This window comes from Garra rufa, chromosome 22 (assembly GCF_049309525.1).
Source record: "Garra rufa chromosome 22, GarRuf1.0, whole genome shotgun sequence".
NCBI classification, from domain to species: domain Eukaryota; kingdom Metazoa; phylum Chordata; class Actinopteri; order Cypriniformes; family Cyprinidae; genus Garra; species Garra rufa.
Window position 1 is genome coordinate 796,000 of NC_133382.1, and position 27,716 is coordinate 823,715.

Here is a 27,716-nt window from a genome sequence, read left to right on the forward strand (position 1 = left end):
TGATTTCTGAAGGATCGTGTGAAACTGAAGACTGCAGTAATGATGCTGAAAATTCAGCTTTGATCATAGAAATAAATGTAATTTTTAATTTATATTAAAAGAATGATGTTGTTTTACATTTACATTTTTTTTTTGTATTTTTGATCAAATAAACGTAGCCTTGATGAGCATTACAAACTTATTTAAAATACATCAAAAATCTTACTGATCTTACTGTTGTGTGTGTATGTGTATGTGTGTGTTTGTATATATATATGTGTGTGTGTGTGTGTGTGTGTGTGTGTGTGTGTGTGTGTGTGTGTGTATATATATATATATATATATATATATATATATATATATATATATATACAGTGAGGAAAAAAAATTGGATTCCCTGCTGATTTTGTTTGCCCACTGACAAAGAAATTATCAGTCTATAATTTTAATGGTAGATTTATTTGAACACAGAGACAGAATAACAAAAAAAAAAGAAAACGCATTTCAAAAAAAGTTATAAATTTATATGCATTTTAATGAGTGAAATAAGTATTTGATCCCCTATCAATCAGCAAGATATCTGGCTCCCAGGTGTCTTTTATACAGGTAACAGACTGACTTTCTTAAAGGGAGTGCTCGTAATCTCAGCTTGTTACCTGTATAAAAGACACCTGTCCACAGAAGCAGTCAATCAATCAGATTCCAAACTCTCCACCATGGCCAAGACCAAAGAGCTGTCCAAGGATGTCAGGGACAAGACTGTAGACCTACACAAGACTGGAATGGACTACAAGACCATCGCCATGCAGCTTGATGAGAAGGAGACAACAGTTGGTGCGATTATTGGCAAATGGAAGAAACACAGAATAACTGTCTATCTCCCTCGGTCTGGGGATCCATGCAAGATCTCACCTCGTGGAGTTTCAATGATCATGAGAACGCTGAGGAATCAGCCCAGAACTACACGAGAGGATCTCATCAATGATCTCAAGGCAGCTGAGACCATAGTCACCAAGAAAACAATTGGTAACACACTACAGAAGAACTGAAATCCTGCAGCGCCCACAATGTCCCCTGCTCAAGAAAGCACATGTACAGCCCAAATGAAGTTTGCCAATCAACATCTGAATGATTCAGAGGAGAACTGGGTGAAAGTGTTGTGGTCAGATCAGACCAAATTTGATCTTCTCTGTGTTTGGAGGAGGAGGAATGCTGTCTATGACCCCAAGAACACCATCCCCACCGTCAATCATGGAGCTGGAAACATTAGTCTTTGGGGGTGTTTTTCTGGTAAGGGGACAGGACAACTGCACCACATCAAAGGGACGTTTGAGATGTACTGTCAAATCTCAGGTGAGAAACATTGAAAATGGGTGGTGGATGGGTATTCCAGCATGACAATGAGCCAAAACACACAGCCAAGACAACAAAGGAGTGTCTCAAGAAGAAGCACATTGCGGTCCTGGAGTGGTCTAGCCAGTCTCCAGACCTTAACCCCATAGAAAATCTGTGGAGGGAGCTGAAGGTTCGAGTGTCCAAACGTCAGCCTCCAAACCTTAATGACTTGGAGAGGATCTGCAAAGAGGAGTGGGACAAAATCCCTCCTGAGATGTGTGCAAACCTGCTGGACAACTACAAGAAACATCTGACCTCTGGGATTGCCAACAAGGGTTTAGCGAAGTCATGTTTTGCGAAGGGGTCAAATACTTATTTCACTCATTAAAAAGCAAATCAATTTATAACTTTTTTGAAATGCATTTTTCTGGATTTTTTCTGGAATAAACCTATAACAATATAGGCTGATTATTTCTTTGTCGGTGGGCAAAATCAGCAGGGGATTAAATAACTTTTTTCGTCACTGTATATATTTAGTTCTGTCATGACAGCTCTCTGAAAAGTTTAGCTTGCTAATGGATATGACAGTGTTAATGTATTTGGTCTTGGCTGAATAGATCTGCTACACTGCTGCTGTTGGTTATTGCTGTAGTTGTAGATTATTGCTGTTGCTGCAAGTACAGAACTTGCTACTGCCAAAGCATATGGAGATACGGTTCTGTGAGTATTTAAGACATACTGCTGCTGCACAAATTGCATAAAATGACCCAGAGCAGATCTATACAGGTGGAGCTGGGGAAGGTGGAGGGTTTCAGAGGAACTCTGAAAGCGCGCCAAGTGAATGCTCATTGGTTGCGTATGCAACATGAACCAATCAGCTTGTGCCAAGTCGTATAACTCTGTGATATCATCAGTTACATTAACAACCCATCAGCCTGCGCCATCTAGAGTTTCATGGCAGAACTAGGCATTTCAATAATAATTATATATTATATTTAGTGGTGGGCCGTTATCGGCGTTAACGTGCTGCGTTAACGTGAGACTTTTATCGGGCGATAAAAAAAATATTGCCGTTAATCTATTCTCAAATTTGGGTTGGGAGCTGGGTCTAAACTACGCAAGCTATGATGACTTTCACCTTGATAGTTTAACGCGGATGTATACTAAAGACTAATAGAATATGGTCGCGCGTTTATGTCTCCTCCGCCAAAACACAGACGGGATCACGTTGTCCTCCATTCATAAAAACCGAATCTACTATAGCGAAATGGCACGTAAATTCGTCGTTTTTGGATTCATAAATCAAATATGGTCTGTCACTTAATTCAAATCGCGATATGGACTAGTGTCTGTGAAAACTGAAATGCAAAAAGACCGTTTTAATATGAATCCGGTATGTTCCGTTTGCCTAGCTGTATGTATGAAATTCATACTATGAATGGTGGAGACGCGCTTTTACTACACGCATACTGAAACACACGTGACGCTCCCGGTAATTTTTGGCATTTGCATCTCACATGAACAGATAAACTCAATCTCCAAAACTGCTGTGAGTGTCACTTATACCGTTTCATTTGAGAAAACTAGCATCATGTCATACTGTATACACAGAAACTTCACGGCAACCTGTCAAAATAAAAGTACGGTGTAACATGTTTAGTCATTATTTGGGTAGCACACATATTCTGAATGCCTTCAGCAGAATTCAAATTAGCCATTTTAATCTAGATTAATCTAGATTAATTCCAAAATTTAATCTAGATTAATCTAGATTAAAAAAATTAATCTATGCCCACCCCTAATTATATTATATTATATTATATTATATTATATTATATATTTCTTACTTTTGTAGTATATCTGTTTGTAGCCCAATCAAATCAATTTCTGAAATCATATCTGTTTAAAATTCAGCCAAATTTTGGAGCTGCTTGATGTGATTTGCAAGCTTTCCAGATGCTGTCCCACCACAGGGTCTGTGTGTGTGTGAGAAAGATGAGTAACGACTGGAATCGTTTTCAGCGTGAGTCAGCCGGCCTGTACTGAGCCTCCATCTCCTCATCTCTGTTGTTTAGGATGCAGCTCGGTTTGCTCTTTCACTACCCGCCGTGACTCTCAGTGGATGATAAATCTGTACAGCATGTCTTTTGCCAGACTCCGAATCTCTCATACTCGCACCTGTGCCACAGTGCTGGCGTTTGGTGGCCGCTCCCGCTGGGCGAGCATGCGGGAAAAAAGTGAAAAAAAAAACACTGAGAGAGACAACATGCCCACTCCCGGGAAAATACAGCCACCCTTCCTACCGCACGGCCTGTTGCCATAGCAACCATCTGTCTTCTCCGTAGCGCAGGAATGTGAGGATGACAGAAGCGGAAGGAGGAGGAGGAGGAGGAAGGACAAGGAAGTGCTTTATGCTTTATTCTCCCATCTGCATGGCCTCTCTCACGGGGAATGTGGGTCATTTCAACCAATCAGTTGTTTGATTGTCAAAGTGCATATGATATGATCACGAGATGCAAAACACTACTTAACTCGTTTAACCCCAATTTTTTTCCCAGACATGAAAATATCCAAATCATGTCATTAGTATCCCTTTGAAATAATCAATAATTATTTTTTTTGAAAAGTGTTTGAAAAATATTCTTTTATAGTCGGTCACAATTGTGAGCGGTGTGATAATGAGTATATTAAATTAACATATTTCTCCAGTCATAAAAATTGTTATATATCTTAGCCCAGCTGTTTTAAACAGTTTGATCACAGTCTAGGGTTACAATTATATGTAAAAAACCCTTATACAACATTGATAGGAATACTGAGATAAAAGACAAAATAATATAATCATCAACATATTTCAAAATTGTTACTTTATTGTAACAACACCAGTATTGCAACATCAATATTGTAACGTATATTGTAACTTATTTGTAACATTTGAACTTTTGATTTAGTGCAATATTTTGTCATTGCAACATTTAATCTTCACTTGCAACTGCATTGAATTTTTGCTAATTTACCTTTGTGAAAAAGAAGCGCACTTGTTGTGTACTTCAGATTTTATAAGCATACTTTTGAAAAAACTGTACTTGCTAATTGATAATATTATGAAAGAGTCACTTTTATGGCTGTTTCTTAACATACTTAAGTACACTTTTAAAAAATGCACTTATGTCAAATTAAAGATTTTGTTGTTTTATTATTGTTTTAATTGTTGTTCATAATGTTTAAAATTACATTTTAATCATGTTTTGTCATGCTTTGTAGATTTGCATTAATTTTGATGTTTTGACTTGCATACTAAAACATACGCAATACTTGATTAGAATTTTTTAAAAGTTGAGTATTTTTGATATTATGTTGAAAAGTTAATATTGCAATTACTTAATTGCATTAATATTTAAATGCAAATATATTTAAATGCATGACATACAAGTTTCTAAGAAATTAATTTGACATATATTTCAGTGTACCATAAATACTCTTTAACCATATTTTAAAGAGAAAAAAATGCATTATAAGATGGCATATAATGTACTGCAGTCCTACTTATACATTCAACTAACTGCATTTAATTCTAATTTTTAGTAATACATTTCTTTAAAATGTTTCTTTCAACATTGAAAGAAAACAGCAGAGGGCCTACGACTGAGCCTTGAGGCACTTGAGGTGAGTTCCTCTTTAAGTAAACAAAGTGATAACGGTCTGACAGGTAGGATCTAAATCATCTTAAAGCCTGCCCTTAAATACCTGTATAGATTTGTAATTGATCTCTGAGTATGTCATAATCTGGCATGTCGAGCGCAGCACTAAGATCAAGTAAAACTAGTAATGAGATGCAGCCTTGATCTGACACAAGAAGCATTAACATTTTAAAATCTTACCAAGGCTGCAATTATTTGTGTAAAAATTAGGGCCGGGACTTTAATGCGTTAATTTAGATTAATTAATTACACAAAAATAACGCGTTAATTTTTTTTTAACGCATTTTAATCGCACTTAGTTTTGCACCGCGGAACGTTTCTCACTGAATGAGATTCGGCGGACCGATTATACTGGAGCACCAACTAGCGTTCAGACAAGCTTCGTCCGTCCTAAATAGTATTGTACGTCCCAAATCGTAGTATGTTTAAAAAAGTATTCCAAAGATTCCCGGTTGGTCTACTACTTAACGATCAATGCACACTCTTAACGGCTAATATTGCCCGCAACACACTGCGCCGTGAACGAGGATTCGATTAGAACTACAAACACGCATAAAAAGTGTTAAAAAACTACAAACATGGAGGATATGCGCGACCAACGGACAGGTAGAGAAAGGGGTTTGAGTGATAAATAATCAGTGTGTAACGTAACCTGATAAAAAATATTTTTTAAATGTTATCCACGTTATATTCCATGTGCAGCAACATTTATAATGATAGGTTTGGTCATTAACGTTTAAATGCATAATTAAGCAAACACAAGAGCAGAGTTCTCGGCATGAAAGACTCGTTAAAGAACGTGCCTCTTGCTACACTTAATGGCAATATTACACTGGTCTGTTGGACTTGGTTGAACAAAAATAAACAATATTTTGTTGCTTAAGCTTATGTATTCAGTCATTATTCAATGGTATACTAAAAATCCATGTAAAAATCTTACTTCTCACTGTTCTCAGGTCAAATAAAATATGCGATTAAAATGCGATTAATTTCGATTAATTAATTACAAAGCCTCTAATTAATTAGATTAAATTTTTTAATCGAGTCCCGGCCCTAGTAAAAATACAATAAAACAGCAAGTTTAAAAAATATTGTTACTAAAATATTATTATTACCATTCAAATGAACTGTTTTTATTGTAATTTTATATTGTTAGTGTGATCAAAGCTGAATTTTCAGCATCATGACTCCAGTCTTCATTCTAATATGCTGATTTGCTGCTCAAGAAACATTTACGATTATTATTGATGTTAAAAACAGTTGTGCTGCTTCATACTTTTGTGTTAACCATGAAACTATTTTTATTTTCAAGATTTTTGAGGAATATAAAGTTCAAAAGAACAGCATTTATTTGAAATAGAAATCTTTTGAAACATTATAAATGTCTTTACCGCCACATTTGATCAATTCAGGGTTATTATAGTTAAAATTAAAACCATAAAACAATACTGTTACCTGAAATAAAATACAATACAATAACTGAACTTAATTAAACTAAACTAAAATAATAAAACTTCTCTTTAATTTCAGGTAGTTGCCAAGGCTAGAAAAAAAGGTTAATATATATATATATATATATATATATATATATATATATATATATATATATATATATATATATATAATTTTTTTTTTTTTTTTTTTACACACACACACACACACACACACACATATGTACACTGCCGCTCAAAAATTTGGTATCATTATGATTTTTAATGTTTCAAAAAAAAGTCTCTTATACTTATCAAAGTTCCATGTATTTGATAGAAAAAAAATGTATATTATGAAAAAGTATTGCAATTCAAAATAACATTTTATTATTTTAATATACTATATAATTTATTTCTGTGATGCAAATCTGAATTTTCAGCATCATTACTCCAGTCTTCAGCGTCACTTGATCCTTCAGAAATCATTCTAATATTCTGATTTATTATCAATGTTGAAAACAGTTGTGTTGCTAAAAATTTTTGGAACCTGTGATACTTTTTTTCAGGATTCTTTGATGAATAAAAAAGTTAAAAAAGAACAGCATTTATTCAAAATGGAAATCTTTTCTAGCAATATAAGTCTTTACTATCACTTTCTATCAATTTAACACATCCTTGCTGAATAAAAGTATTTATTTCTTACAAAGAGAGAATAAAAGAAACTCCAAACTCAAAAAGAAAGACGTTTTCTATTTTGAATAAATGCTGTTCTTGTTAATGTTTTATTTATCAAAATTCAGCTTTGATCACAAAAATAAATTATATTTTAAAGTATATTAAAATAGAAAACCACTATTTTAAATCGCATTAACATTTTATAATATCACAGTTTTTATTAAATAAACACAGCATTGATAAGCAAAAAAGTCTCTTCTAAAAAGCATTAGAAATCTTACTGATCCCAAACTTTTGAGCGGCAGTGTATCTAAATGATACTAAAACAACAGGATCAATTTAATGCATTCTTGCTGAATAAAAGTTATAATTTCTATAAAAAAAGAAACCCCAAATATATGGAAATATATTTATAATATATAAAATGTTATATTTTTATCTTTAAAAATAACATATATTTGTATGTATTTATATTATATAAAAAACGAAATGTTAGTAGACCAATGTTATTGATTTATTAATAGTATTTTCATATTGATGCGTCTAAATTGTAGTATTGAATATCTTCCTTTCTTTTGTTTCTTCACAAACAGTAACAACAACGAAAACTTGATCATTTGAACAACAGTTTTACTGTATTTTATGTTTTGAATTGTGCATTTTGAATCTCCTTGGCAACAGAGACTGTTTGAATGTAACAATGTTTCCTCTTAATGAAACAAATCACCTTTTTTGGGGATGTTTCTTCAAACCTTTTTGGGGATGTTTATTGAACATAATAAAGTATCAAAATGCATTTATATCTATATCCAGCGATCCTAATGATCTCACAGGAAGCGATGTTTCTTAGATGTTCCAGCATATGTGTTTGAACACGTCACAGAGCGTTTGTCCCTATAGATAGCAGCTCCGCAGTGTATTTGAGGTAGGCGCGTGGGTGCTGTGACTGTCTATGTATAGATGCATTTCCAGCTCTGACATTCTCACTGAAACCTGTGCGCAAACACAAACACACACACAAATGCACAGTTTTATATAACCGACAAATCCAGAGACTCTCATTTCATCATCTTCCCCAGAACAGAGAGGAAAGGAATTTGGCGTGGAGTCATTATGAGTTGAAGTGTGTGCCGCCTGTCAGTCAGGTCTGACCTGTCCATTACAGGCCCTTAAATACATGTTCAGTTGAGCTCAGCGTAATCTGACTGTATCACACAGACACGCTGCTTTAGAGGAAGTACTCTAGGAAAAATGAGAGCAAAAAATGCTGCGGTTCTTTCCATATGCATAAACCTAGACATGTATGTTTCAGAATGCAGTCTGCTGCCTACCTAGATGCTATTTTTAGACGCTGTATGAGCGCTGGGATCGAAGCGGTGTGCTGTTGTTGTTCCCATGATGTTTTGGAGTGTTAATACGACAGGTTTGCGGAGGGTGTGTCGCTAGACAAGTTGAGACGCCTGTTTGATGTTGACTCTGGGTCAGTTGTTCAAGCTCTGGAGATTGTATCAGATCATGCGTTATTGCTACGGGCTCATTGAGGAAAGCTGTTGGTCTGGTTTGTCTGTTGTTGTTGTTGTGCAGGAAGGGGAATTTCATTCTCACGGTGTGTAGGAACAGGTTAAATGAAAGTATAGACAGGAAGAAAGATGGATTACTTATTGTATAAAGCAAAAAAAAAAAATTTGACTTGTTTCCAGCCAAAATAACTAAAACATTCTTAAAACAAGAAGGATTTTCTAGACGAGTAAATTCTTTTCTTGTTTTCAGTAAAAACAAGTCAAAATGAAGTGAGTTTTAGCTTGAAACAAACAGAATAATCTGCCAATGGGGTAAGAAAAATTATCTTATTTCAAGCAGAAACACTTAATTTTGACTAGTTTTTTTCTAAAAACAAGACCATAATTTTTACTCGTCTAGAAAATCCTTCCTGATTTAAGAATTTTTAGATATTTGGGCTGGAAATAAGACAAAAAAAAGTAAGAAAAAGCAATGCATGTTGACCTATTTATAGTTTATTTAATGAGCTCTTTAATATCTCAAGTCTTTCTCTTAGACAGCTTTTTAGCTTTTCTTAATTGATTTTTTGTCTTGTTTCCGGCCAAAATATCTAAAAATTCTTAAATCAACTTAAATAATATTTTTTCTTGTTTTTAGAAAATGACAAGTCAAAATTAAGAGTGTTTTTGCTTGAAACAAGCAAAATAATCTGCCAATGGGGTAAGAAAAATAATTTTGTTAAATTCGTTTAATTTGCTTGTTTTAAGCAAAAACACACTTCATTTTGACTTGTTTTTTTTTTTTTCTGAAAACATGACAATAATTTTTACTTGTCTAGAAAATCCTTCTTGATTTAAAATTTTTAGATATTTTGGCTGGAAACAAGACGAAAGTAAAATCTGGAAATCGAAGTAAGAAAAGCAGGAAGGAACTTATCAGGTTATAGTTTCCTTCCTGCTCGTCACTCGACTTATTTACATGGCTACTCCGATGCCATATTCACCCTCATTGTCCACCTGTTGTTAGCGTCGGCTAACTAACCCCAGATTTCGGACAGCAGGACACAAACCCAGATGAGATATGCAAGGTATGTTCACACTCGGTATCATGATTCAATACACTTTAGGTCAATATCACACCGGACTTCTCCTTTAAAGAATCTTTGACTGAATGGTTCTTTGTGGAATCAAAAATGGTTCTTCTATGGCATCGCTTGAAGGTCAAGCACCTTTATTTTTAAAAGTGTAGTTAATAGTGAGAACTTGTCCTTAGAATAAAGTGTTACCAAAAATTCTTGCAAGGAATTTAGTGAGGAATGTGTTGAAGTTTGAGTGCCACACGAGTGAAGATTGGAGCTGTGAACAGAGCAGTACAGCTGTCCTCTCATTAGCTTTGTTTTCTGATCTTTATTCAATGCTGGATTGTTTTGTGGGGCAGGACTGTCCACCTCTGACCTTACCAAAACAGCTGAATGTTTCACTGAAGACTCATTAGGAACACGCCCCACTCACACACACACACACACACACACACACACACACATGAGAGTGGTTCCTCCCAGACGTGTGGTGGTGGTTGTGTGTTCATTCTCTCTTCCGTTGTCTATCTGCTGGACGTGCCGCACGCCGGATTCATGGGAGATGTTTTGAAGGGATGGCATGTCAGGGAACAGGTGTGTTTTGGTTTGTTGATTTGCGTTGTCTCTCACCTTTCTCTCACTCTCTGTCACTCTCAGTTTCTGCTGCTTTTCTGTGAATGAATGGTAAACTCCTTCTGTTTGTGTTGGCGTGACTAAACTTGGCTCAGGGCTGAGCTTCAGAACTGGTTTTGCTTCGGGACTCAGATTTTACATCGGACATTAAACCACATAATCAAAATCAATTGTTTAATTGATACTTACGGAGTCTGATTGTAGGAGCCCTTTTTTAAGTCTCTTAAAAATGAGTCTAAATATTCAACTGATGCACGTTATATAATAATGTGTAAGGCGTAATAATTATGGAAGCCCATTTCTGCCACTGAATAAAAAATGGGGGGGAAAGGTAATTGCAATCACACAATTCTGACTTTATTTCTCAAAATTGCAAGTTTACATCACACAATTCTGACTTAAATCCTCAGAATTACTACTTTAAATCTCACAATTCTGACATTATTTCTCAGAATTGCTAGTTTATATCACAATTCTGACTTTATTTCTGGCAACTGTGAGTTTATATCTGACAATTCTTTTTTCTTGAATTTGTGAGTTTATATCACACAATTCGGACTTTATTTCTCAGAACTGCGAGTTTAAATCTTACAATTCTGAAAAAAGTCAGAATTGCAAGTTTGTATCACGCAATTCTGAGAAAAAAAGTCAAAATTGTGAAATAACAAGTCGCAATAACCTTTTTATATTTTTTATTCAGTGGCGTATTTTATTTAATTCAGCAGTTTTGTGAATTGGCATATATTCCTTTTATAAAAGCAATAAACAACTCAAGCCTGTGTGTTACACTGATTTAACCATGGATTATTGGATTATAGGTTGGGGTAATTCTATCTATTCAATCTATCCTCCTGTGTTTCTCTGACAGTAAGGCAGAAATAAGATGAAAATAAAAATCTTGAAGCAGTTTTAACCGGTATGTCTTCTTGACAAGCGTTGCTTCTCAAAAAAAAAAAAAAAAAAAACTGTTTTATTTAGTTGCGAGTTTATATCTCACAATTATGACTTTATTTCTCGCAATTGTGAATTTATATCTTGCAATCTGACTTCATTTCTCATAATTTTGAGTGTACATCACACAGTTCTGACTTAATTTCTCGCAATTGCGAATTTATCTTACAATTCTGAAAAAAAGGCAGAAAAATGAACTTTTTTATTATTTTTTTATTCAGTGGCCTATTGTATTTGATTCAGCAGTATTGTGAATTGGCATATATACCTTTTATAAAAGCAATAAACAACTCAAGCCTGTGTGTTACACTGATTTAACCATGGATTATTGGATTATAGGTTAGGTCATTCTATTGTTCAATCTATCCTCCTGTGTTTCTCTGACAGTAAGGCAGAAATAAGATGAAAATGAAAGTCTTGAAGCAGTTTTAACCGGTATGTCTTCTTGACAAGCGTTGCTTCTCTAAAAAAAAAAAAAACTGTTTTATTTAATTGTGAGTTTATATCAAAATTCTGACTTCATTTCTCAGAGTTGTAAGTTTATTTCACAATTCTGACTTTTTCTCGCAATTGTGAATTTATATCTTATAATTCTGAAAAAGTCCGAATTGTGAATTTATATCGTGCAATTCTGACTTCATTTCACACAATTTTGAGTGTACATCACACAATTCTGACTCAATTTCTCACAATTGAGAATTTATATCTTACAATTCTGAAAAATGCAGATTTGCTAGTTTATATCTCGCAGTTCTGACTTCATTTCACAGATTTGTGAGTTAATATCTTACAATTCTGACATTACTTCTCACAATTGTAAGATACAATTCTGAGAAAAAAAATGCATAATTGTGAGATAACAACCTTTTTTATTCAGTGGCCTATTTTATTTTGTTCTGCAGTATTGTGAATTGGCATATATACATTTTATAAAAGCAGTGTGTTGCACTGATTTTACCATGTATTATTGGATTATAGGTTAGGTCAGCCTATTGTTCAATCTATCTTGAAATTCTGATTTTATTTCTCATAATTGTGGGTTTATATCACATAATTCTGACTTAATTTCTCGAAATTGTGAATTTATACTGTATTTTACAATTCGGAAAAAAATGCAGATTTGCGAGTTTATATCTTGCAATTCAGACTTAATTTCTCATATTTGTGAGTTCATATCTTGCAATTCTGACATTGCTTCTCACAGTTGTGGGTTTAGATCACAATTCTGACTATTTCTCAGAAATGCAAGTTTATATCTCACAATAGTCACATTACTTAAATAATCTTACTTCTAAAAAAAAAAGGCAGAATAATAACATTTTTTATTATTTTTTTATTCAGTGGCCTATTGTATTTGATTCAGCAGGATTGTGAATTGGCATATATACATTTTATAAAAGCAGTGTGTTACACTCATTTTACCATGGATTATTGGATTATAGGTTAAGTCATTCTATTGTTCAATCTATTCTCCTGTGTTTCTCTGACAGTAAGGCTGAAATAAGCTGAAAATGAAAGTCTTGAAGCAGTTTAAACCGGTATGTCTTCTTGACAAGCGTTGCTCCTCCAGCTCTCTCTGTATCCGTGGGCTGTGAGCTGGTTATATAGCGGCTGATGTAGTTCATGTCTCTGTCAGTCTCTGTACATACAGAAGGAGCGCAGGCTGAATTTATGGCTAAGGGAACACAGAGAGATATTGAAGTGGCTCTGAGGGTGAGGTGTCATTTAAGATCTGTGGGAAATCACTTAGTGAACGGCTGAGTTTTCATGCGGAATACATAATCATCATATAGTTCTCATAAGATGTGAAGCTTGCAATTAAGTTTTTCTATTGCGGTGAGCTAGTTTGCTGGTTTCACTCAATTTCTGTCTCTGTCTGTCTCTGTTTAGGGGGGTTAGGTGCAGATCTCGGCCCCCCTCCCTCAGTGGACGAGGCAGCGAACACGTTGATGACTCGCCTTGGCTTCCTACTTGGAGATAAAGTGAGCGAGGGGCCTCCAGGGCCGCAGTACAGCATGGAGGAGCCTGATGACGCACAGGTGGGTTATTCAGCCTCACCTCCTGCTATAAATATACACCTCCTTATGATATAGAAGACACTCAGCAAGGCCTTAAAATCAAAAGACTACTGTTTGACATTCTGACGCATTAAGGCGAGACACTGCGGGTGAATGGGGTAAAAATAAATTAATAGTTGATTGATTATATTGATAATTGCAAACATTTTTTGTATTACGAGTTTTCTAAAAAGGTTTAAATATGCAAATGAGCCATTATTTAATGAGATCTGCGCTAATTTGCATACATTTCTAGTACAAAAAATCGAAACACTGGATAAACACAAAATTCTTGTTAATTTTTTTTTACATATTAGAATCAGACTCTATCATTTAGAAAACAATACATTTTTACCATTTTTGGGGGGAGTAAAATGTATAAACGCAAGCAAATTATATCTGATCAAATCCCTCTGTAAAAGCCTTCAGGATATAGAGAGGAACACAAGTGTAAAGTGTGGTGTGTGTAAGTGCTGCTGAAGTGGAGATTTATGGCTCAGTGTAGGAGAAACAACTCTTGGCCTTTAAACATATGGATTGTAATTGAAATCTATTGACACAAATAGATAAAGTGCTAGAAAAGAAAGACCTAACAGTGTATTTTATTGGGTTATTTAACTTCACCTCCTGCTGTAAATATACAGCTCCTTATGATATAGAAGAAACTCAGAAAGGCCTTAAAATCAAAAGACTAATGTTTGACATTCTGACATATTAAGGCGAGACACTGCGGGTGAATGGGGTAAAAAGTAAAAAACTAATAGTTGATTGATTACATTGATAATTGCAAACATTTTTTGTATTACAAGTTTTCTAAAATGTTAGGGTTAAATATGCAAATAAGCCATTATTTAATTAAATATGCACTAATTTGCATACATTTATAGTACAAAAATCTAAACAATGGACAAACACAAAATTCTTGTTTAATTTTTTTCACATATTAGAGTCAAATGTTTTTCCAGAGGGGATTTTTAGTATCTCACTTTGTCACTCTATCATTTAGGAAACAATATATTTTTTTACCATTTTTGGGGGAATAAAATGTGTAAAATCAAGCAAATTCTGTATGAACAAATCCCTCTGTAAAAACCTTCAGGATGTAGTCAGGAATACAAATGTAAAGTGTGGTGTGTGTAAGTGCTGCTGAAGTGGAGATTTATGGCTCAGTGTAGAAGAAACAACTCTTGGCCTTTAAAAATATGGATTGTAATTGAAATCTATTGACACAAATAGATAAAGTGCTATAAAAGAAAGACCTAACAGTGTCTTTTGGGTGTTTTCTTTCCACTAGTCTGAGAAAACACTTTATGAAACACCAAAAAGCCCAAAATCTCAAACTTGATGACAGATGTGTTTTTGCCTGCAGTGTCTGCCCTTAAGAAAGTGAAGCTTATTCAGCACCATTTTTTGCAGATGTATTTTTGTGTCATTATTTTCATGACCAATATGTTTACCCAACAATTACTGTAATTTTTCCTGATATTTTACTTTTGAGTGTTTCTGTAATTCGTATTGTTCCTAGTCATGCTGTAAAATGGTAATGTTTGTAGTAATAGTGTGTCATAATGTTAGTTTTTATCGATGGCTTTGGCCCATTTTTTTAATCAGTAATGTTGTCTAAATTGATAGTGCATTTGTCACTGTTTTAGGACAATAGCATGTTTGCAAATGACTAAATGATTTAAATGTTACACTCAAACATTTAAGTCCTCAAAACCTAGTAACTGTGTCAGTAATTTGGCCAATGCCACTAAAATGATTTTGATAATTAGATCATTTTGTGTGTAACATACACTGAAAGAATGTAAAAATGCTCATTACAATCAACTAATTTTTGATGAATTTAGTTATTGTTCAAATCGTGTTCAAATAAATTTACATTTATTGTTTTTGTACAGTTGAGGGCAAAAGTTTACATCCCCCTTCCAGAATCTACAAAATGTTAATCATTTTAGCAAAATTAGTGGGATCATATAAAATGCATGTTATTGTTTATATTTAGTACTGACCTGAATAAGAGATGTTTTCATATAATAGTTGAATTTATAAGTGACCCTGTTCAAAAGTTTACATCCCCTTGATTCTTAATACTGTGTTGTTTCCTGAATGATCCACAGCTGTGTTTTTTTTTGCCCTGAACAGTTAAACTGCTGCTGTTCTTCAGAAAAATCCTTCAGCTCCCACAAATCCTTTGGTTTTCCAGCATTTTTGTGTATTTGAACCCTTTCCAACAATGACTGTATGATTTTGAGATGCATCTTTTCACACTGAGGACAACTGAGGGACTCATACGCAACTATTACAGAAGATTCAAACACTCACTGATGCTCCAGAAGGAAAAAACACACATTATGAGCCGGGGGTGAAAACTTTTGTAATTTGAAAATCAGGATAAATTTAACATATTTTGACTTCTGGAAAACATGTAAGCAACCTCCGAAGGGCAGTACTAAATGAAAAAAATATGATATTTGGGCAAAATTGGAAAAATGTACACATCTCCATTCTGTTCAAAAGTTTTCACCCCCCGGCTCTTAATGCATGATTTTTCCTTCTGGAGCATCAGTGAGTGTTTGAACCTTCTGTAATAGTTGCATATGAGTCCCTCAGTTGTCCTCAGTGTGAAAAGATGCATCTCAAAATCATACAGTCATTGTTGGAAAGGGTTCAAATACACAAAAATGCTGAAAAACCAAAGATTTTGTTTATAAAATAGATATATTTATTGATTAATTGTCATGAAAATAACACCACGATGCAGAAATTTTCCACACTTTTCACATTTAAAACTCAAAATTCTTTGAGATTTAAAAAAAAAAAAAAGATCTTTCCCTCCTGCAGAGAAGAGGCCACATTTGGCATTCAAATGAGTTCACCTCTAATTAGGGAATTACATAAAGACAGCCTTTTGCTATTCGTTTTGTTGATGCAGCAGTTTTCAGAATGCATTCAGCCCAGTTTCCTCATGTTTGCATGCAATCCTGAGCTTACAACAGGAATACAGTGTTGAATAACCACAGAGAGAGAGTGAGTGTGTGTGTGAGTGTGTGTGTGTGTGTGTGAGTGTGTGTGTGTGTGTGTGTGTGTGTGTGTGTGTGTGTGTGTGTGTGTGTGTGTGTGAGTGTGTGTGTGAGTGTGTGTGTGTGTGTGTGTGTGTGTGTGTGTGTGTGTGTGTGTGTGTGTGTGTGTGTGTGTGTGTGTGTGTGTGTGTGTGTGTGTGTGTGTGTGTGTGTGTGTGTGTGTGGACTGTCACTCTGACCTTAAGTGGTTGTGAGTGTTTTAAGGCGAGGTGCTTTGCCTGTTGTGATGTTAGATGCTAATGGTGGGAGTGGGCAGATTAGCCGTGCCACGCTTCATTATGGCCCGCCTGGGGCCTCGGTGCCCACCTAACCCGAACCGACAGCGGCAGAGAGAGAGGACTTCCTGCTGCCAGGCTGCCCACTTCCTGAGCTGACGGAGATGAATTGGTCAACACGAGCGTGCACTGAGAGCAAAGGTTTTGTGTGCAGGGTTTAGGAGTGAGCGGCAGGATGAGTCCGTGTTCCACCCTGACCAGCAGCACCGCCTCGCCTCCCGCCTGCAGTCCCTGCTCCACTCTTCCTCCTGCCGCTCCGGGACACGCCGTCACCAGCCCCTCATCCACCCTGGAGAGCAGAGACAGCGGCATCATCGGTCAGTCACTCACACGCTCACATGCAGCTTTCGGCTTTTCTTCTTAGCAAGGCTGCATTTGTTAAAAATATGAAATATTATTACAATTTAGAACAGCCAAACAAACCAAACAAAACTTCACCCCCGAAAATGAATCAGTCAATTAATTATTTATTTTTATGCTTTATTCAGACCTAAAAATTTTTTTTTACTGGCCCTTCCAATATTTTCAGTGGCTCTTGGATAATTTTTAGTGATCAGCTTTAATAATTCATATCAGGGTTAATATAAACAATTTTTTTAATCATAAAAAGTTGCTTGAAATAAATAAATATATGTCCATTGAAATTTTATTTTAATGATGTGCCAAGAAAACATTTCTAATTTTTAACTTGATGTACTAATAAAACTAAATAAACTAATAAAAATGACAAAAATATAGCGAATTTAACTAAAATTGAAATGTAAAAATAAAACTATATACGGTATGTTTTTTAAAGTATTTTAAAATTTAATATATTATAATAATATTTTGAAATAACTGTTTTCTAAGTGAATCTCTATTAAAATGTATTTTTAATCTGTGATCAAAGCTGCATTTTCAGCATCATTACTGCAGTCTTCAGTGTCACATGATGCTTCTGAAGTCATTCCAATATACTGATTTGCTGCTTAAAAACATTTTTGATTATTAGCAATGTTGACTGTATTGTCTGTATTTTCACAATTCTGTGATAAATAGAAATATATATATATATAGTGCAAATATGTGACTCTGGAGCACAAATCCAGTCTTAAGTAGCATGGATATATTTGTAGCAATGGCCAAAAATACATTGTATGGATCAAAATTATCGCTTTTTCTTTTATGCCAAAAATCTTTAGGATATTAAGTAAAGATCATGTTCTATGAAGATATTTTGTAAATTGTCTACTGTAAATATATCAAGACTTAATTTGTGATTAGTAAATGCATTGCTAAGAGCTTCATTTGGACAACTTTAAAGGCAATTTTCTCAATATTTAGATTTTTTTGCACCCTCAGATTGCAGCTTTTCAAATATTTTGTATCTCAGCCAGATATTGTCCGATCCTAACAAACCATACATCGATGGAAAGCTTATTTATTCAGCTTGTAAAAAGAAATTGCAATTTCAAATAAATGAATCCGACTGGTTTTGTAGTCCAGGGTCACATATTTGAAACAGAAATAGTTTGCAACTCTATACATTTTTTACTGTTACTTTTGAAAAAAAAAAAAAAGTATTTATTTAAAAAAAAAACAGCAGTAGTGATATAAAAACAAATGTTTCATTAACATTAAATAGTTGTGCAGTTCCTACATTTTTGTAACATAGTAACATGTTTTTCTTTAATTTAACTCATCAAGTTTACTTTTTTAAAACTTATACTTGATTCTGACTTTTTATGTCAGCTTAATTAAATTGAGTTGAAATTACTTTTTGACAGTTTGATTAATCTTTAAATAAGGCAGCAACTGAACTTAAGTTTTTAGTTTGAAGTAGGTTTATTTTTGTACAACAAAATTCAATATGTTCCCAAAACCATTCTTAAAGAATGTGTCTTTATGTGTCACCTGGCCTGCTATTTTTCATAGAAGTAGTAGGCTTGTTATTACAGCTCATATCTACTTGAATGAGGAAACACTGAAATCTCAAAAACTGTTTAAGATTATAGATATAGTTAAAATCACGATAAAATCTGTATATTTCAAGCTGGTCCAGCTAATCCTGCCTGATCCATGTGCTTGAGTATAAATCAGATGCTTTTACTTAAATCTGGTTCTTCTGACTGAAAGTCGGGACTTCTGTTGATGTTTTATGATGCATTTAAATCCTTCTGGGACGTGTGTATTTAGAAGTTAGGATTTCAAGTGTTTTCTACAAAAAAAAAAGTTTTTTTATGTTTTTATTAAATTTATGAAAGTGCTGTGATTGACTCATCATATATTCTATCATAAAATTTACAATGCTATTGTATTTGTACATACAACTTAGATCCAACATGTTTTCTCACTGACACTCCACCAACTTGGAAACTTTGGGCTTAAAGAAAGTTTAAATTTCATAATTATGACTCTGTATTGACATTCACTGAGTTCAAGTCATAGATATGATCTTTCTAACATGACTTCAATGCACCAATATTAAAAAAGTTGTTCACTTCCAGAACAAAAATTTACAGATCGTGTACTCACCCCACTTGCATCCAAAATGTTCATGTTTTTCATTCTTCAGTCGTAAAGAATTTATGTTTTTTGAGGAAAACATTTCAGGATTTCTCTCCATATAGTGGACTTCTATGGTGCCCCGAGTTTGAACTTCCAAAATGTGGTTTAAATGCAGTTTTAAAGGGCTCTAAATGATCCCAGCCAAAAAAGAAGAAAGTTATCTAGTGAAACGATTGTTTATATTTTTTTAAAACAATTACAATTTATTTACTTTTTAACCTAAAATGCTCATCTTGTCTAGCTCTGCCTGAACTCTGTGTATTCTGGTTCAAGACAGTTAGGGTGCGTCAACAAACTCCAATCTCACTTTCTCCTCCAACTTCAAAATCGTCCTACATCGCTGTTTTCGCTTCTTTTTGTAAAAGGCATTTGATCTTCTTTGCATGTTCACTTTGTAAACACTGGGTCAATACTTCTGCAGAGATGTACTGTAGGATGATTTTAAAGTTAGAGAAGAAAATGAGACGGGAGTTTGTTGACATACCCTAACTGTCTTGAACCAGAATACACAGAGTTCACACAGACCTAGACAAGACAAGCATTTGAGGTTAAAAGGTAAATGAATTGTCAATTTTTTACGAAAATAACTGATCCTTTCACTAGATAAGACTTGTCTGGGATTGTTTAGAGCCCTTTGAAGCGGCATATAAACTCCATAGAAGTCCACTATAAGGAGAGAAAACATAATTTCTTTACGACTGAAGAAAGAAAGACATGAACACCTTGGATAACAAGGGGGTGACTAAATTATCCGTACATTTTAGTTTTGGAAGTGAACCTCTCCTTTAAGTAGTGCCATTTTTTTTTAGTTAAACCTCCAGTTATACTGTTTGTGTCCCATTTCACATAATTCTACTTTTCAGTTCTGTTTCATAGTATTAGTAGTACAATTTGCATTCTCACACTGAAAAATGAACGCATGGGTGATGAAAAAAAATCATTGAAACAAAGATGTTGCATTCCCACTAATGCAACTAGTGTCGCAAAAATGTCTCTCTTCGGCTGTAAAGATATTTTGAAGGCGTTTGTCAGACATATCTAAAGATAATGCACTGAAAATCAAACCAAATGATGCTCAAAAAACAAGCGCTTCTGCAAGAGCTTAATTGGTGCAATCACTTTTCATACAGTATTCAAATCCAGCTCCTCACAGTCCTCCAGGGAAATGATCCTTTCCAACTGAATTTTCTTGTCACAGCTTTGCACGAAAAAACCTGTATGAAGCACAATCCTGACAGCTTCTCTCCTTTATCTTTTCTTCTCTTTTCCCAGCCACCCTGACCAGTTACTCGGAGCCGATGGACAGGGGCGGGAAACACGGAGACAGCTCTCGAGGCAGCAGTCTGAAGCACTGGCACTCGCACAGATCCACTTTGGACTCCAGCTTGTATCGTGTGGATGAGAACATGGCAGCCTCCACTTACAGCCTCAACAAGATCCCAGAGCCTAGCTCCGCCCACTACTCCTCTCACCCCACCCCCCTCTACCTCATGCCCCGCCCCAACTCAGTGGCAGGTGAGTCTGAAGCCCCGCCTCCTCTGCTTGATTGCTGGTGTTAATTATCTTTCTCTATCATCGCTGCAAAAACTGCTTTTCTTACTTAGATTTTTTGTCTTTTCAGCCAAAATTATCTAAAAAATTTTAAATCAAGAAGGGTTTTCTAGACGAGTAAAAATGGTCTTGTTTTCATAAAAAACAAGTCAAAATTAAGTACGTTTTTGTTTGAAACAAGCAAAATAATCTGCCAATGGGGTTAGAAAAATAATCTTGTTTTTTATTTGAAATAATTTTTTTTTTGCTGACCCCATTGGTAGATTATTTAGCTTGTTCTAAGCAAAAACTCACTTCATTTTGACTTGTTTTTTCTGAAAATAAGTAAATAATTTTACTTGTCTAGAAAATCCTCCCTGATTTAAGAATTTTTAAATATTTTGGCTGGAAACAAGACAAGAAATCTAAGTAAGATAAGCATTTTTTTTCCAGTGAGTGATGATTGTGATTTCCTGTTGAGCCACTCGATGCTCATAACAAACGCTCTGCTTGGGGAACAGCTTCCTGCGGCAAATCCCAAACTCACAACAAATGATGTTTTTGGACGTCATGTTGATCACTAAAACGTGGCGTACAGGGTTGAGAAACATTCAGAGCATTAGAACTGGTTCTGTTTCAGTTCATGACTTTTGGAATTTGAAATGAATTGAACACAAACCACAGGATGTTGAATTGGAATTTGAAAGCAAAATCAATTCACACAACAATGAAATACACTAGAACATGTCATGTTGAGGTCAAAAGTTTACATCCCCCTTTCAGAATTTGCAAAATGTTAATTATTTTATCAAAATAAGAGGGATCATATAAAATGCATGTTATTGTTTATTTAGTACTGACCTGAATAAGAGATTTCACATAACAGTTGATTGCATATAGTTGAATTTATAAAAATGACCCTGTTCAAAAATGTATTACTGTGTTGTTCACCTGAATGATCCACAGCTGTGTTTTTTTGTTTAGTGATAGTTGTTCATGAGTCTCTTGTTTGTCCTGAACAGTTAAACTGCCTGCTGTTCTTCAGAAAAATCCTTCAGGATGCACAGACTCTTTGGTTTTCCAGCATTTTTGTGTATTTGAACCCTTTCCAACAATGACTGTATGATTTTGAGATGCATCTTTTCACACTGAGGACAACTGAGGGACTCATATGCAACTATTACAGAAGGTTCAAACACTCACTGATGCTCCAGAAGGAAAAAACATGCATTAAGAGCTGGGGGTGAAAACTTTTGAACAGAATGGAGATGTGTAAATTTTTCTTATTTTGCCTAAATATGCTATTTTTTAATTTAGTACTGCCCTTCAGAAGCTACAGAAGATAAGTTACATTTATCCTAATCTTCAAATTACAAAAGTTTTCACCCCCGGCTCTTAATGCATGTTTTTTTCCTTCTGGAGCATCAGTGAGTGTTTGAACCTTCTGTAATAGTTGCATATGAGTCCCTCAGTTGTCCTCAGTGTGAAAAGATGCATCTCAAAATCATACAGTCATTGTTGGAAAGGGTTCAAAAACACAAAAATGCTGGAAAACCAACAAATTTGAAGGATTTTTCTGAAGAACAGCAGGCAGTTTAACTGTTCAGGACAAACAAGAGACTCATGAACAACTATCACTAAACAAAAAAAGCACAGCTGTGGATCATTCAGGAAACAACACAGTATTAGGAATCAAGGGGATGTAAACTTTTGAACAGGGTCGCTTTTATAAATTCAACTATGTAAACATTTTATATTCAGGTCAGTACTAAATAAACAATAACATGCATTTTGTATGATCACTCTTATTTTGATAAAGTAATTAACATTTTGCAGATTTTGAAAGGAGGATGTAAACTTTTGACCTCTACTGTATACACTTATGGGCGACTCATACTGAGCAATCAGATGTTTCTTTAAATGTCATTCTGTTTGAGTCAGCGTCCTTATATTCAAATTGAATTCAGAAGGAGTTTGAAAGGTGTTCTTGATTGTGTTCTGACCCTGATGTCCAGGTTAATGCACTTTCCCGTGTTCAATCGGGTCAGAACAATCTCACTCTTGAGCGCAATCCCAGCTCATCTCAATCATCTCAAAGCGCGGTTAGTGACGGAATCAGGAATCGGCCGGGTCACGGACTACATGTTTTAGCTCTGCACTGCCGGGGCGGCGTTAACAGGAGATAAGAGGCGTCTAATAGCGGCGGTAATGATGAGCCTTGTGGAATAGCGCTCCCTGAAGTAAAAGCTAAATCTGTCTGATGATGTTGATATGTCTCTTATATAACGCAGCGCCTCTTCATTGCTGGCTGATTGTGTTATTGTCCAAGTAATCAGCATTGTTGTATTTATGAGAAGAAGTGTTTTTAGGCGAGGGAGAGAGCAATGAGTTATGGTTATCTCAAAGGAAAGTGGCTCTCGAAAGGGCAAGTGATGCAAAAGATTATTTCTTAATGGAGAAAACGGCTGGTATTCACGCTCCTGATCAGGACGGATGCAGTTGCTCTGAAAAACCACACAAATCTGACAGCGGCATTAATCGTATTGTAAATCTGGCTGCGGCAAGCTGTGCGGATCAGCCTGGAAGCGTGCAGTTTTATTTGATGGATGTCTACAGAATTAAGTTAACGCACAATTGACAATTCTGCCGTTATTTACTCGTCGTCAGGAGCTTTGTGGACCTCGCTGCAAAAAATGCTTTTCTACTTAGATTTTTTTGTCTGGTTTCCAGCCAAAATATCTAAAAGTATTCAAATCAAGAAGAATTTTCTAGATGAGGAAGAATTATTGTCTCGGTTTCAGAAAAAGCAAGTCACATTTAAGTGCATTTTTGCTTATGGGGTACGCAAAAGTAATCTTATTTTCTGTTTGAAATAAGCAAAAGCTCACTTAATTTTGACTTGTTTTTTCAAGAAAACAAAAAGATAATTTTTACTTGTCTAGAAAATCCTTTTGAGCATTTTTGCAGTGCTGTGTGACACAAAAGGTGAATTTTTGGAGAATATTACAGTATGGCTGCTCTTTCGATATGTGACCCTGGACCAAAAAAAACAGTCATAAGGGTCAATTTTTTTTACATTGAGATGTATACATCACATATGGTTTGTAAGAATAGTACATTATTTGGGCGAGATGCAACTTTTCAAAAAAAAAAAAATCTAGAATCTGAGGGTGCAAAAAAATCTCAATATTGAGAAAATTGCCTTTAAAGTTGTCCAAATTAAAGAGATGGTTCGGAGTAGATTTGACTTCATTGCTACACTGCAAAAAATGCTTTTCTTACTTAGATTTTTTGTCTTGTTTCCAGCCAAAATATCTGAAAATTCTTAAATCAAGATGGATTTTCTAGACGAGTAAAAATTATTTTCTTGTTTTCAGAAAAAACAAGTCAAAAGTAAGTGATTTTTTACTTAGAACAAGCAAAATAATCTGCCAATGGGGTAAGAAAAAAACCTAATTTCAAACAGAAAACAAGATTATTTTTCTTACCCCATTGGCAGATTATTTTGCTTGTTTCAAGCTAAAACACCCTTAATTTTGACATGTTTTTTCTGAAAACAAGACAATAATTTTTACTCGTCTAGAAAATGCTTCTTGTTTTAAGAATTTTTAGATATTTTGGCTGGAAACAAGACAAAAAATCTAAGTAAGAAAAGCATTTTTTGCAGTGTATGCACTCCGAAGCCCATGTAAATACCCCATCCAAAAGCTTTTTTACCTTAGTCAAACATTGAGGGAGATATCAGAGTTTTTCGAATGGCTTGCTGCAGCCGTACATGGAACATCTGATGTATCTCGTAAATTGCACCACTAAACGTGCACGTAATCTTACCAAACTTCTACAGTAGTGTAAACAGGGTATGTACTCACAAAACGCTGCATCGGAAAATTTGTAAGTCCACCATGAGTGTTTTAGAAACAACTGTTACCCGATCCCTACTAGTCTCAAAAACTACAAATGGCGACACGTCGACGTCACTTCCCTGGTTTGGGAAAAGCACGTAAAAGTCCACCTACAAGTTGACATGCACACAGATGTAGTAGGAGGACTTTTACGTGCTTTTCCCAAAGGTAAAAAAGCTTTCGGACGGGGTATTTACATGGGCTTCGGAGTACATAGCAATGAAGTCAAATCCACTCCGAACCATCCCTTTAAGTTCTTAGCGATGCATATTACTAATCAAAAATTAAGTTTTGATATATTTGTTGCAGGAAATGTACTAAATATATTCATGGAACATGATCTTTATTTAATATCTTAATGATTTTTGGCATAAAAGAAAAAAGAAAAATCAATAATTTTGACCCAGGCTATTGCTACTAATATACCCATAGTACTTAAGACTGGATTTGTGCTCCAGAATCGCATATGGTTTAATCTCAGGCACCAATAGCATTTGGTATCAAATGTTGTTGACACATAAGTCCACATGACTTTTGTAGAGCATTGTTCACTTCTCTAATGAATGTACTAGTCTAAGAATATGCTGCCAAGTTGTATTGACCACCCTTACGTTGATTTACATTTTTTTGTTTTGTTTGTTTTTGTCATTTTTGAGCTTGAAAGCCTTAATTTGTATTCAGTTTTATACAACATATATTGTTTGTTGGAATAGGATAATATTTGGGCAAGATACAACTATTAAAATAAAAGCTGGAATCTGAGGGTGCAAAAAATATTGAGAAAATCCCCTTTAAAGTTGTCCAAATGAAGTTCTTAGCAATGCATATCACTAATCAAAAATTACATTTTGATACATTTTTGGTAGGAAATTTACTAAATATTTTCATGGAACATGATCTTTACTTAATATCCTAATAATTTTTGGCATAAAAGGAAAATCAATACTTTTGACCCCTACAAATATACCCCTAAATAAATCTACTTATGACTGTTTTTGTGGTCCAGGGTAACAAATAATAAACTGAATGAAGGTTGTAAGGCTGAAAAATGCTTAAAAATAAATACATCTATATAAGAAGTGGACAAAATCATTATAATTCATAACTGTATATTAATGTTGAGGTTTTTATTAATTTAATTTGGGATTTTGGAATGTTTTTTTTTTCTTGGTATTTAAATAATCTATTGTCTTTGTTGTTGTTTAACACAAAAAAAAGTGTTCTCTTTTTTTGCATTCATTTATAACCATCTTGTCCATTCATTTTATTTAGTAAATTGAATAAAAATGAAGGTTGTCAAGCCAAAAATGACAAAAAAACACCCTGAAATCAACTTAAGGGTGGTCAACTTGGCAGCATATTTTAAGACTTAGGAATTCATTAGAGAAGTGAACAATGCACTACAAAGTGCCATCATTCCTGAGATTAAACCATATGTGACCCTGGACCGCAAAACCAGTCTTAAGTAGCACAGGTATATTTGGAGCAATAGCCAACAATGCATTGCATGGGTCAAAATTAAACATCATTCTTTTATGCCAACGATCATTAGGATATTATGTAGAGATGATATTTAGTAAATTTTCTACCATAAATATAGCGAAACATAATTTTCGATTAGTAATATGCATTGCTAAGAAGTTCATTTGCACAACTTTAAAGGCAGTTTTCTCAGTATTTAGATTTTTTGCACCCTCAGATTTTCAAATAGTTGTATCTCAGCCAAATATTGTCCTATCTCAACAAACCATACATCAATGGAAAGCTTATTTATTCAGCTTTTTCAGTTTTCAATTACCCTTATGACTGGTTTTGTGGTCCAGGGTCACATATTACAACCACCGAATTTGACAAGAATACAGCAGAGAAAAATCGTCTCACAAAGTGATCACATGGCTTCATAAGTCTTGGAATAGAGCGCATGAGTCTTATGGATGATTTTTAATGATGTTTTCATGTTACTTTATCAATTTTCAAACTTGACAGCTCCAGTCTCCATTGACTATATGGAAAAGTATATTCTTCTAAGTCCTCCATCGGAGAAAGAAAGTGTTGCATGTTTGTAGTGATATGAGGGTGAGTGAATCATATCATAATTTTGTGAATGTATTGAGTGCATTGGTTTGTCTCGTTCACAGACAGCGATGATTGTTTATTCAGGTCGGGCCGTGGCGGTCGGGATGGTGGGAGCAGATGTACTCATTAAACATGTATGGTAACGTGTCTCTTAGATCAGTCAGTCAGAATCACAATCAGACAAATCTCCACGGTGGCCGTCTGGATGTCTTTTCAATGCTGAGCCGGTAGTAACGCAGGGCTTAATGTAACCTAATAGTATCGGAGCGAGCTGAAGTAATACTAATGCGTGTTTGCGGAGTCCCACCGGCCGCAGAGAGCCGAGCCCAACGCTGCGAGACTCCATTAGTAAGAGAAACCAGAGATTAAAGCCCTGTTTGGAAGGAACTAGGTTTGGTGGAAATCGCTTTGTGATTGTAATCTGGTCTGAATCAAACATGTGTTTTTGTGAGACAAACCAGGGTGAAAATTACTGAGAAATTGCCTACAGTTTTTGGCTAACATTTTGGAAACGCTTCAACTGCAGTATGCTATTTTATCTTTTCATTTGCTTTCAGCTTTGCTGGATTTCCGAGCTACGTTTATCAGCTCACATTCAGTTTACATTTAGACCTGTTTTTTCAAAAGTTGCTGGCTGCTGGGATCCTACACTGCAAAAAAAAAAGCTTTCCTTGCTTAGATTGTTGCTTTGTTTCCAGCCAAAATATCTGGTTTCAAGAAGGATTTTCTAGACGAGTAAAGATTCTTGTCTTCTTTTCAGAAAAAAACAAGTCAAAATTACGTGTGTTTTTACTTGAAACAAGTTTTTTTTTTTTTCTCACCCCATTGGCAGATTATTTTGCTTGTTTTAAGCAAAAACTCAATTTTTTCTGAAAACAAGACAATAAATTTAACTTGTCTAGAAAATTCTTCTTCATTTAGAATTTGTAGATATTTTGGCTGAAAACAAGACAAAAAATCTTAG

General features: G+C 34.8%; 1 protein-coding gene across 1 annotated transcript; it reads left to right on the plus strand.

The window, feature by feature from the left end:
- The first annotated feature begins 761 nt into the window (after window positions 1-761).
- LOC141298298 (protein TANC2-like) lies at window positions 762-26,975 on the plus strand. Its single transcript, XM_073828803.1, has 7 exons — window positions 762-813; window positions 3,390-3,551; window positions 3,660-3,767; window positions 13,173-13,321; window positions 16,852-17,014; window positions 20,517-20,759; window positions 26,908-26,975. The coding sequence occupies exons 1-7, from the start codon at window positions 762-764 to the stop codon at window positions 26,973-26,975; spliced, it is 945 nt and encodes a 314-aa protein (XP_073684904.1).
- Window positions 26,976-27,716: the final 741 nt, after the last annotated feature.

Excerpts from the sequence above, each read along its gene's own strand:
- LOC141298298 (XM_073828803.1), top strand. The coding sequence starts at position 762 with ATGGACTACAAGACCATCGCCATGCAGCTTGATGAGAAGGAGACAACA. Across the intron at positions 814-3,389 it reads TGAGAAGGAGACAACAGTTG|GATGCAGCTCGGTTTGCTCT; the intron begins GTGCGATTATTG and ends TCTGTTGTTTAG. Across the intron at positions 3,552-3,659 it reads GGCGAGCATGCGGGAAAAAA|CGCAGGAATGTGAGGATGAC; the intron begins GTGAAAAAAAAA and ends TCTTCTCCGTAG.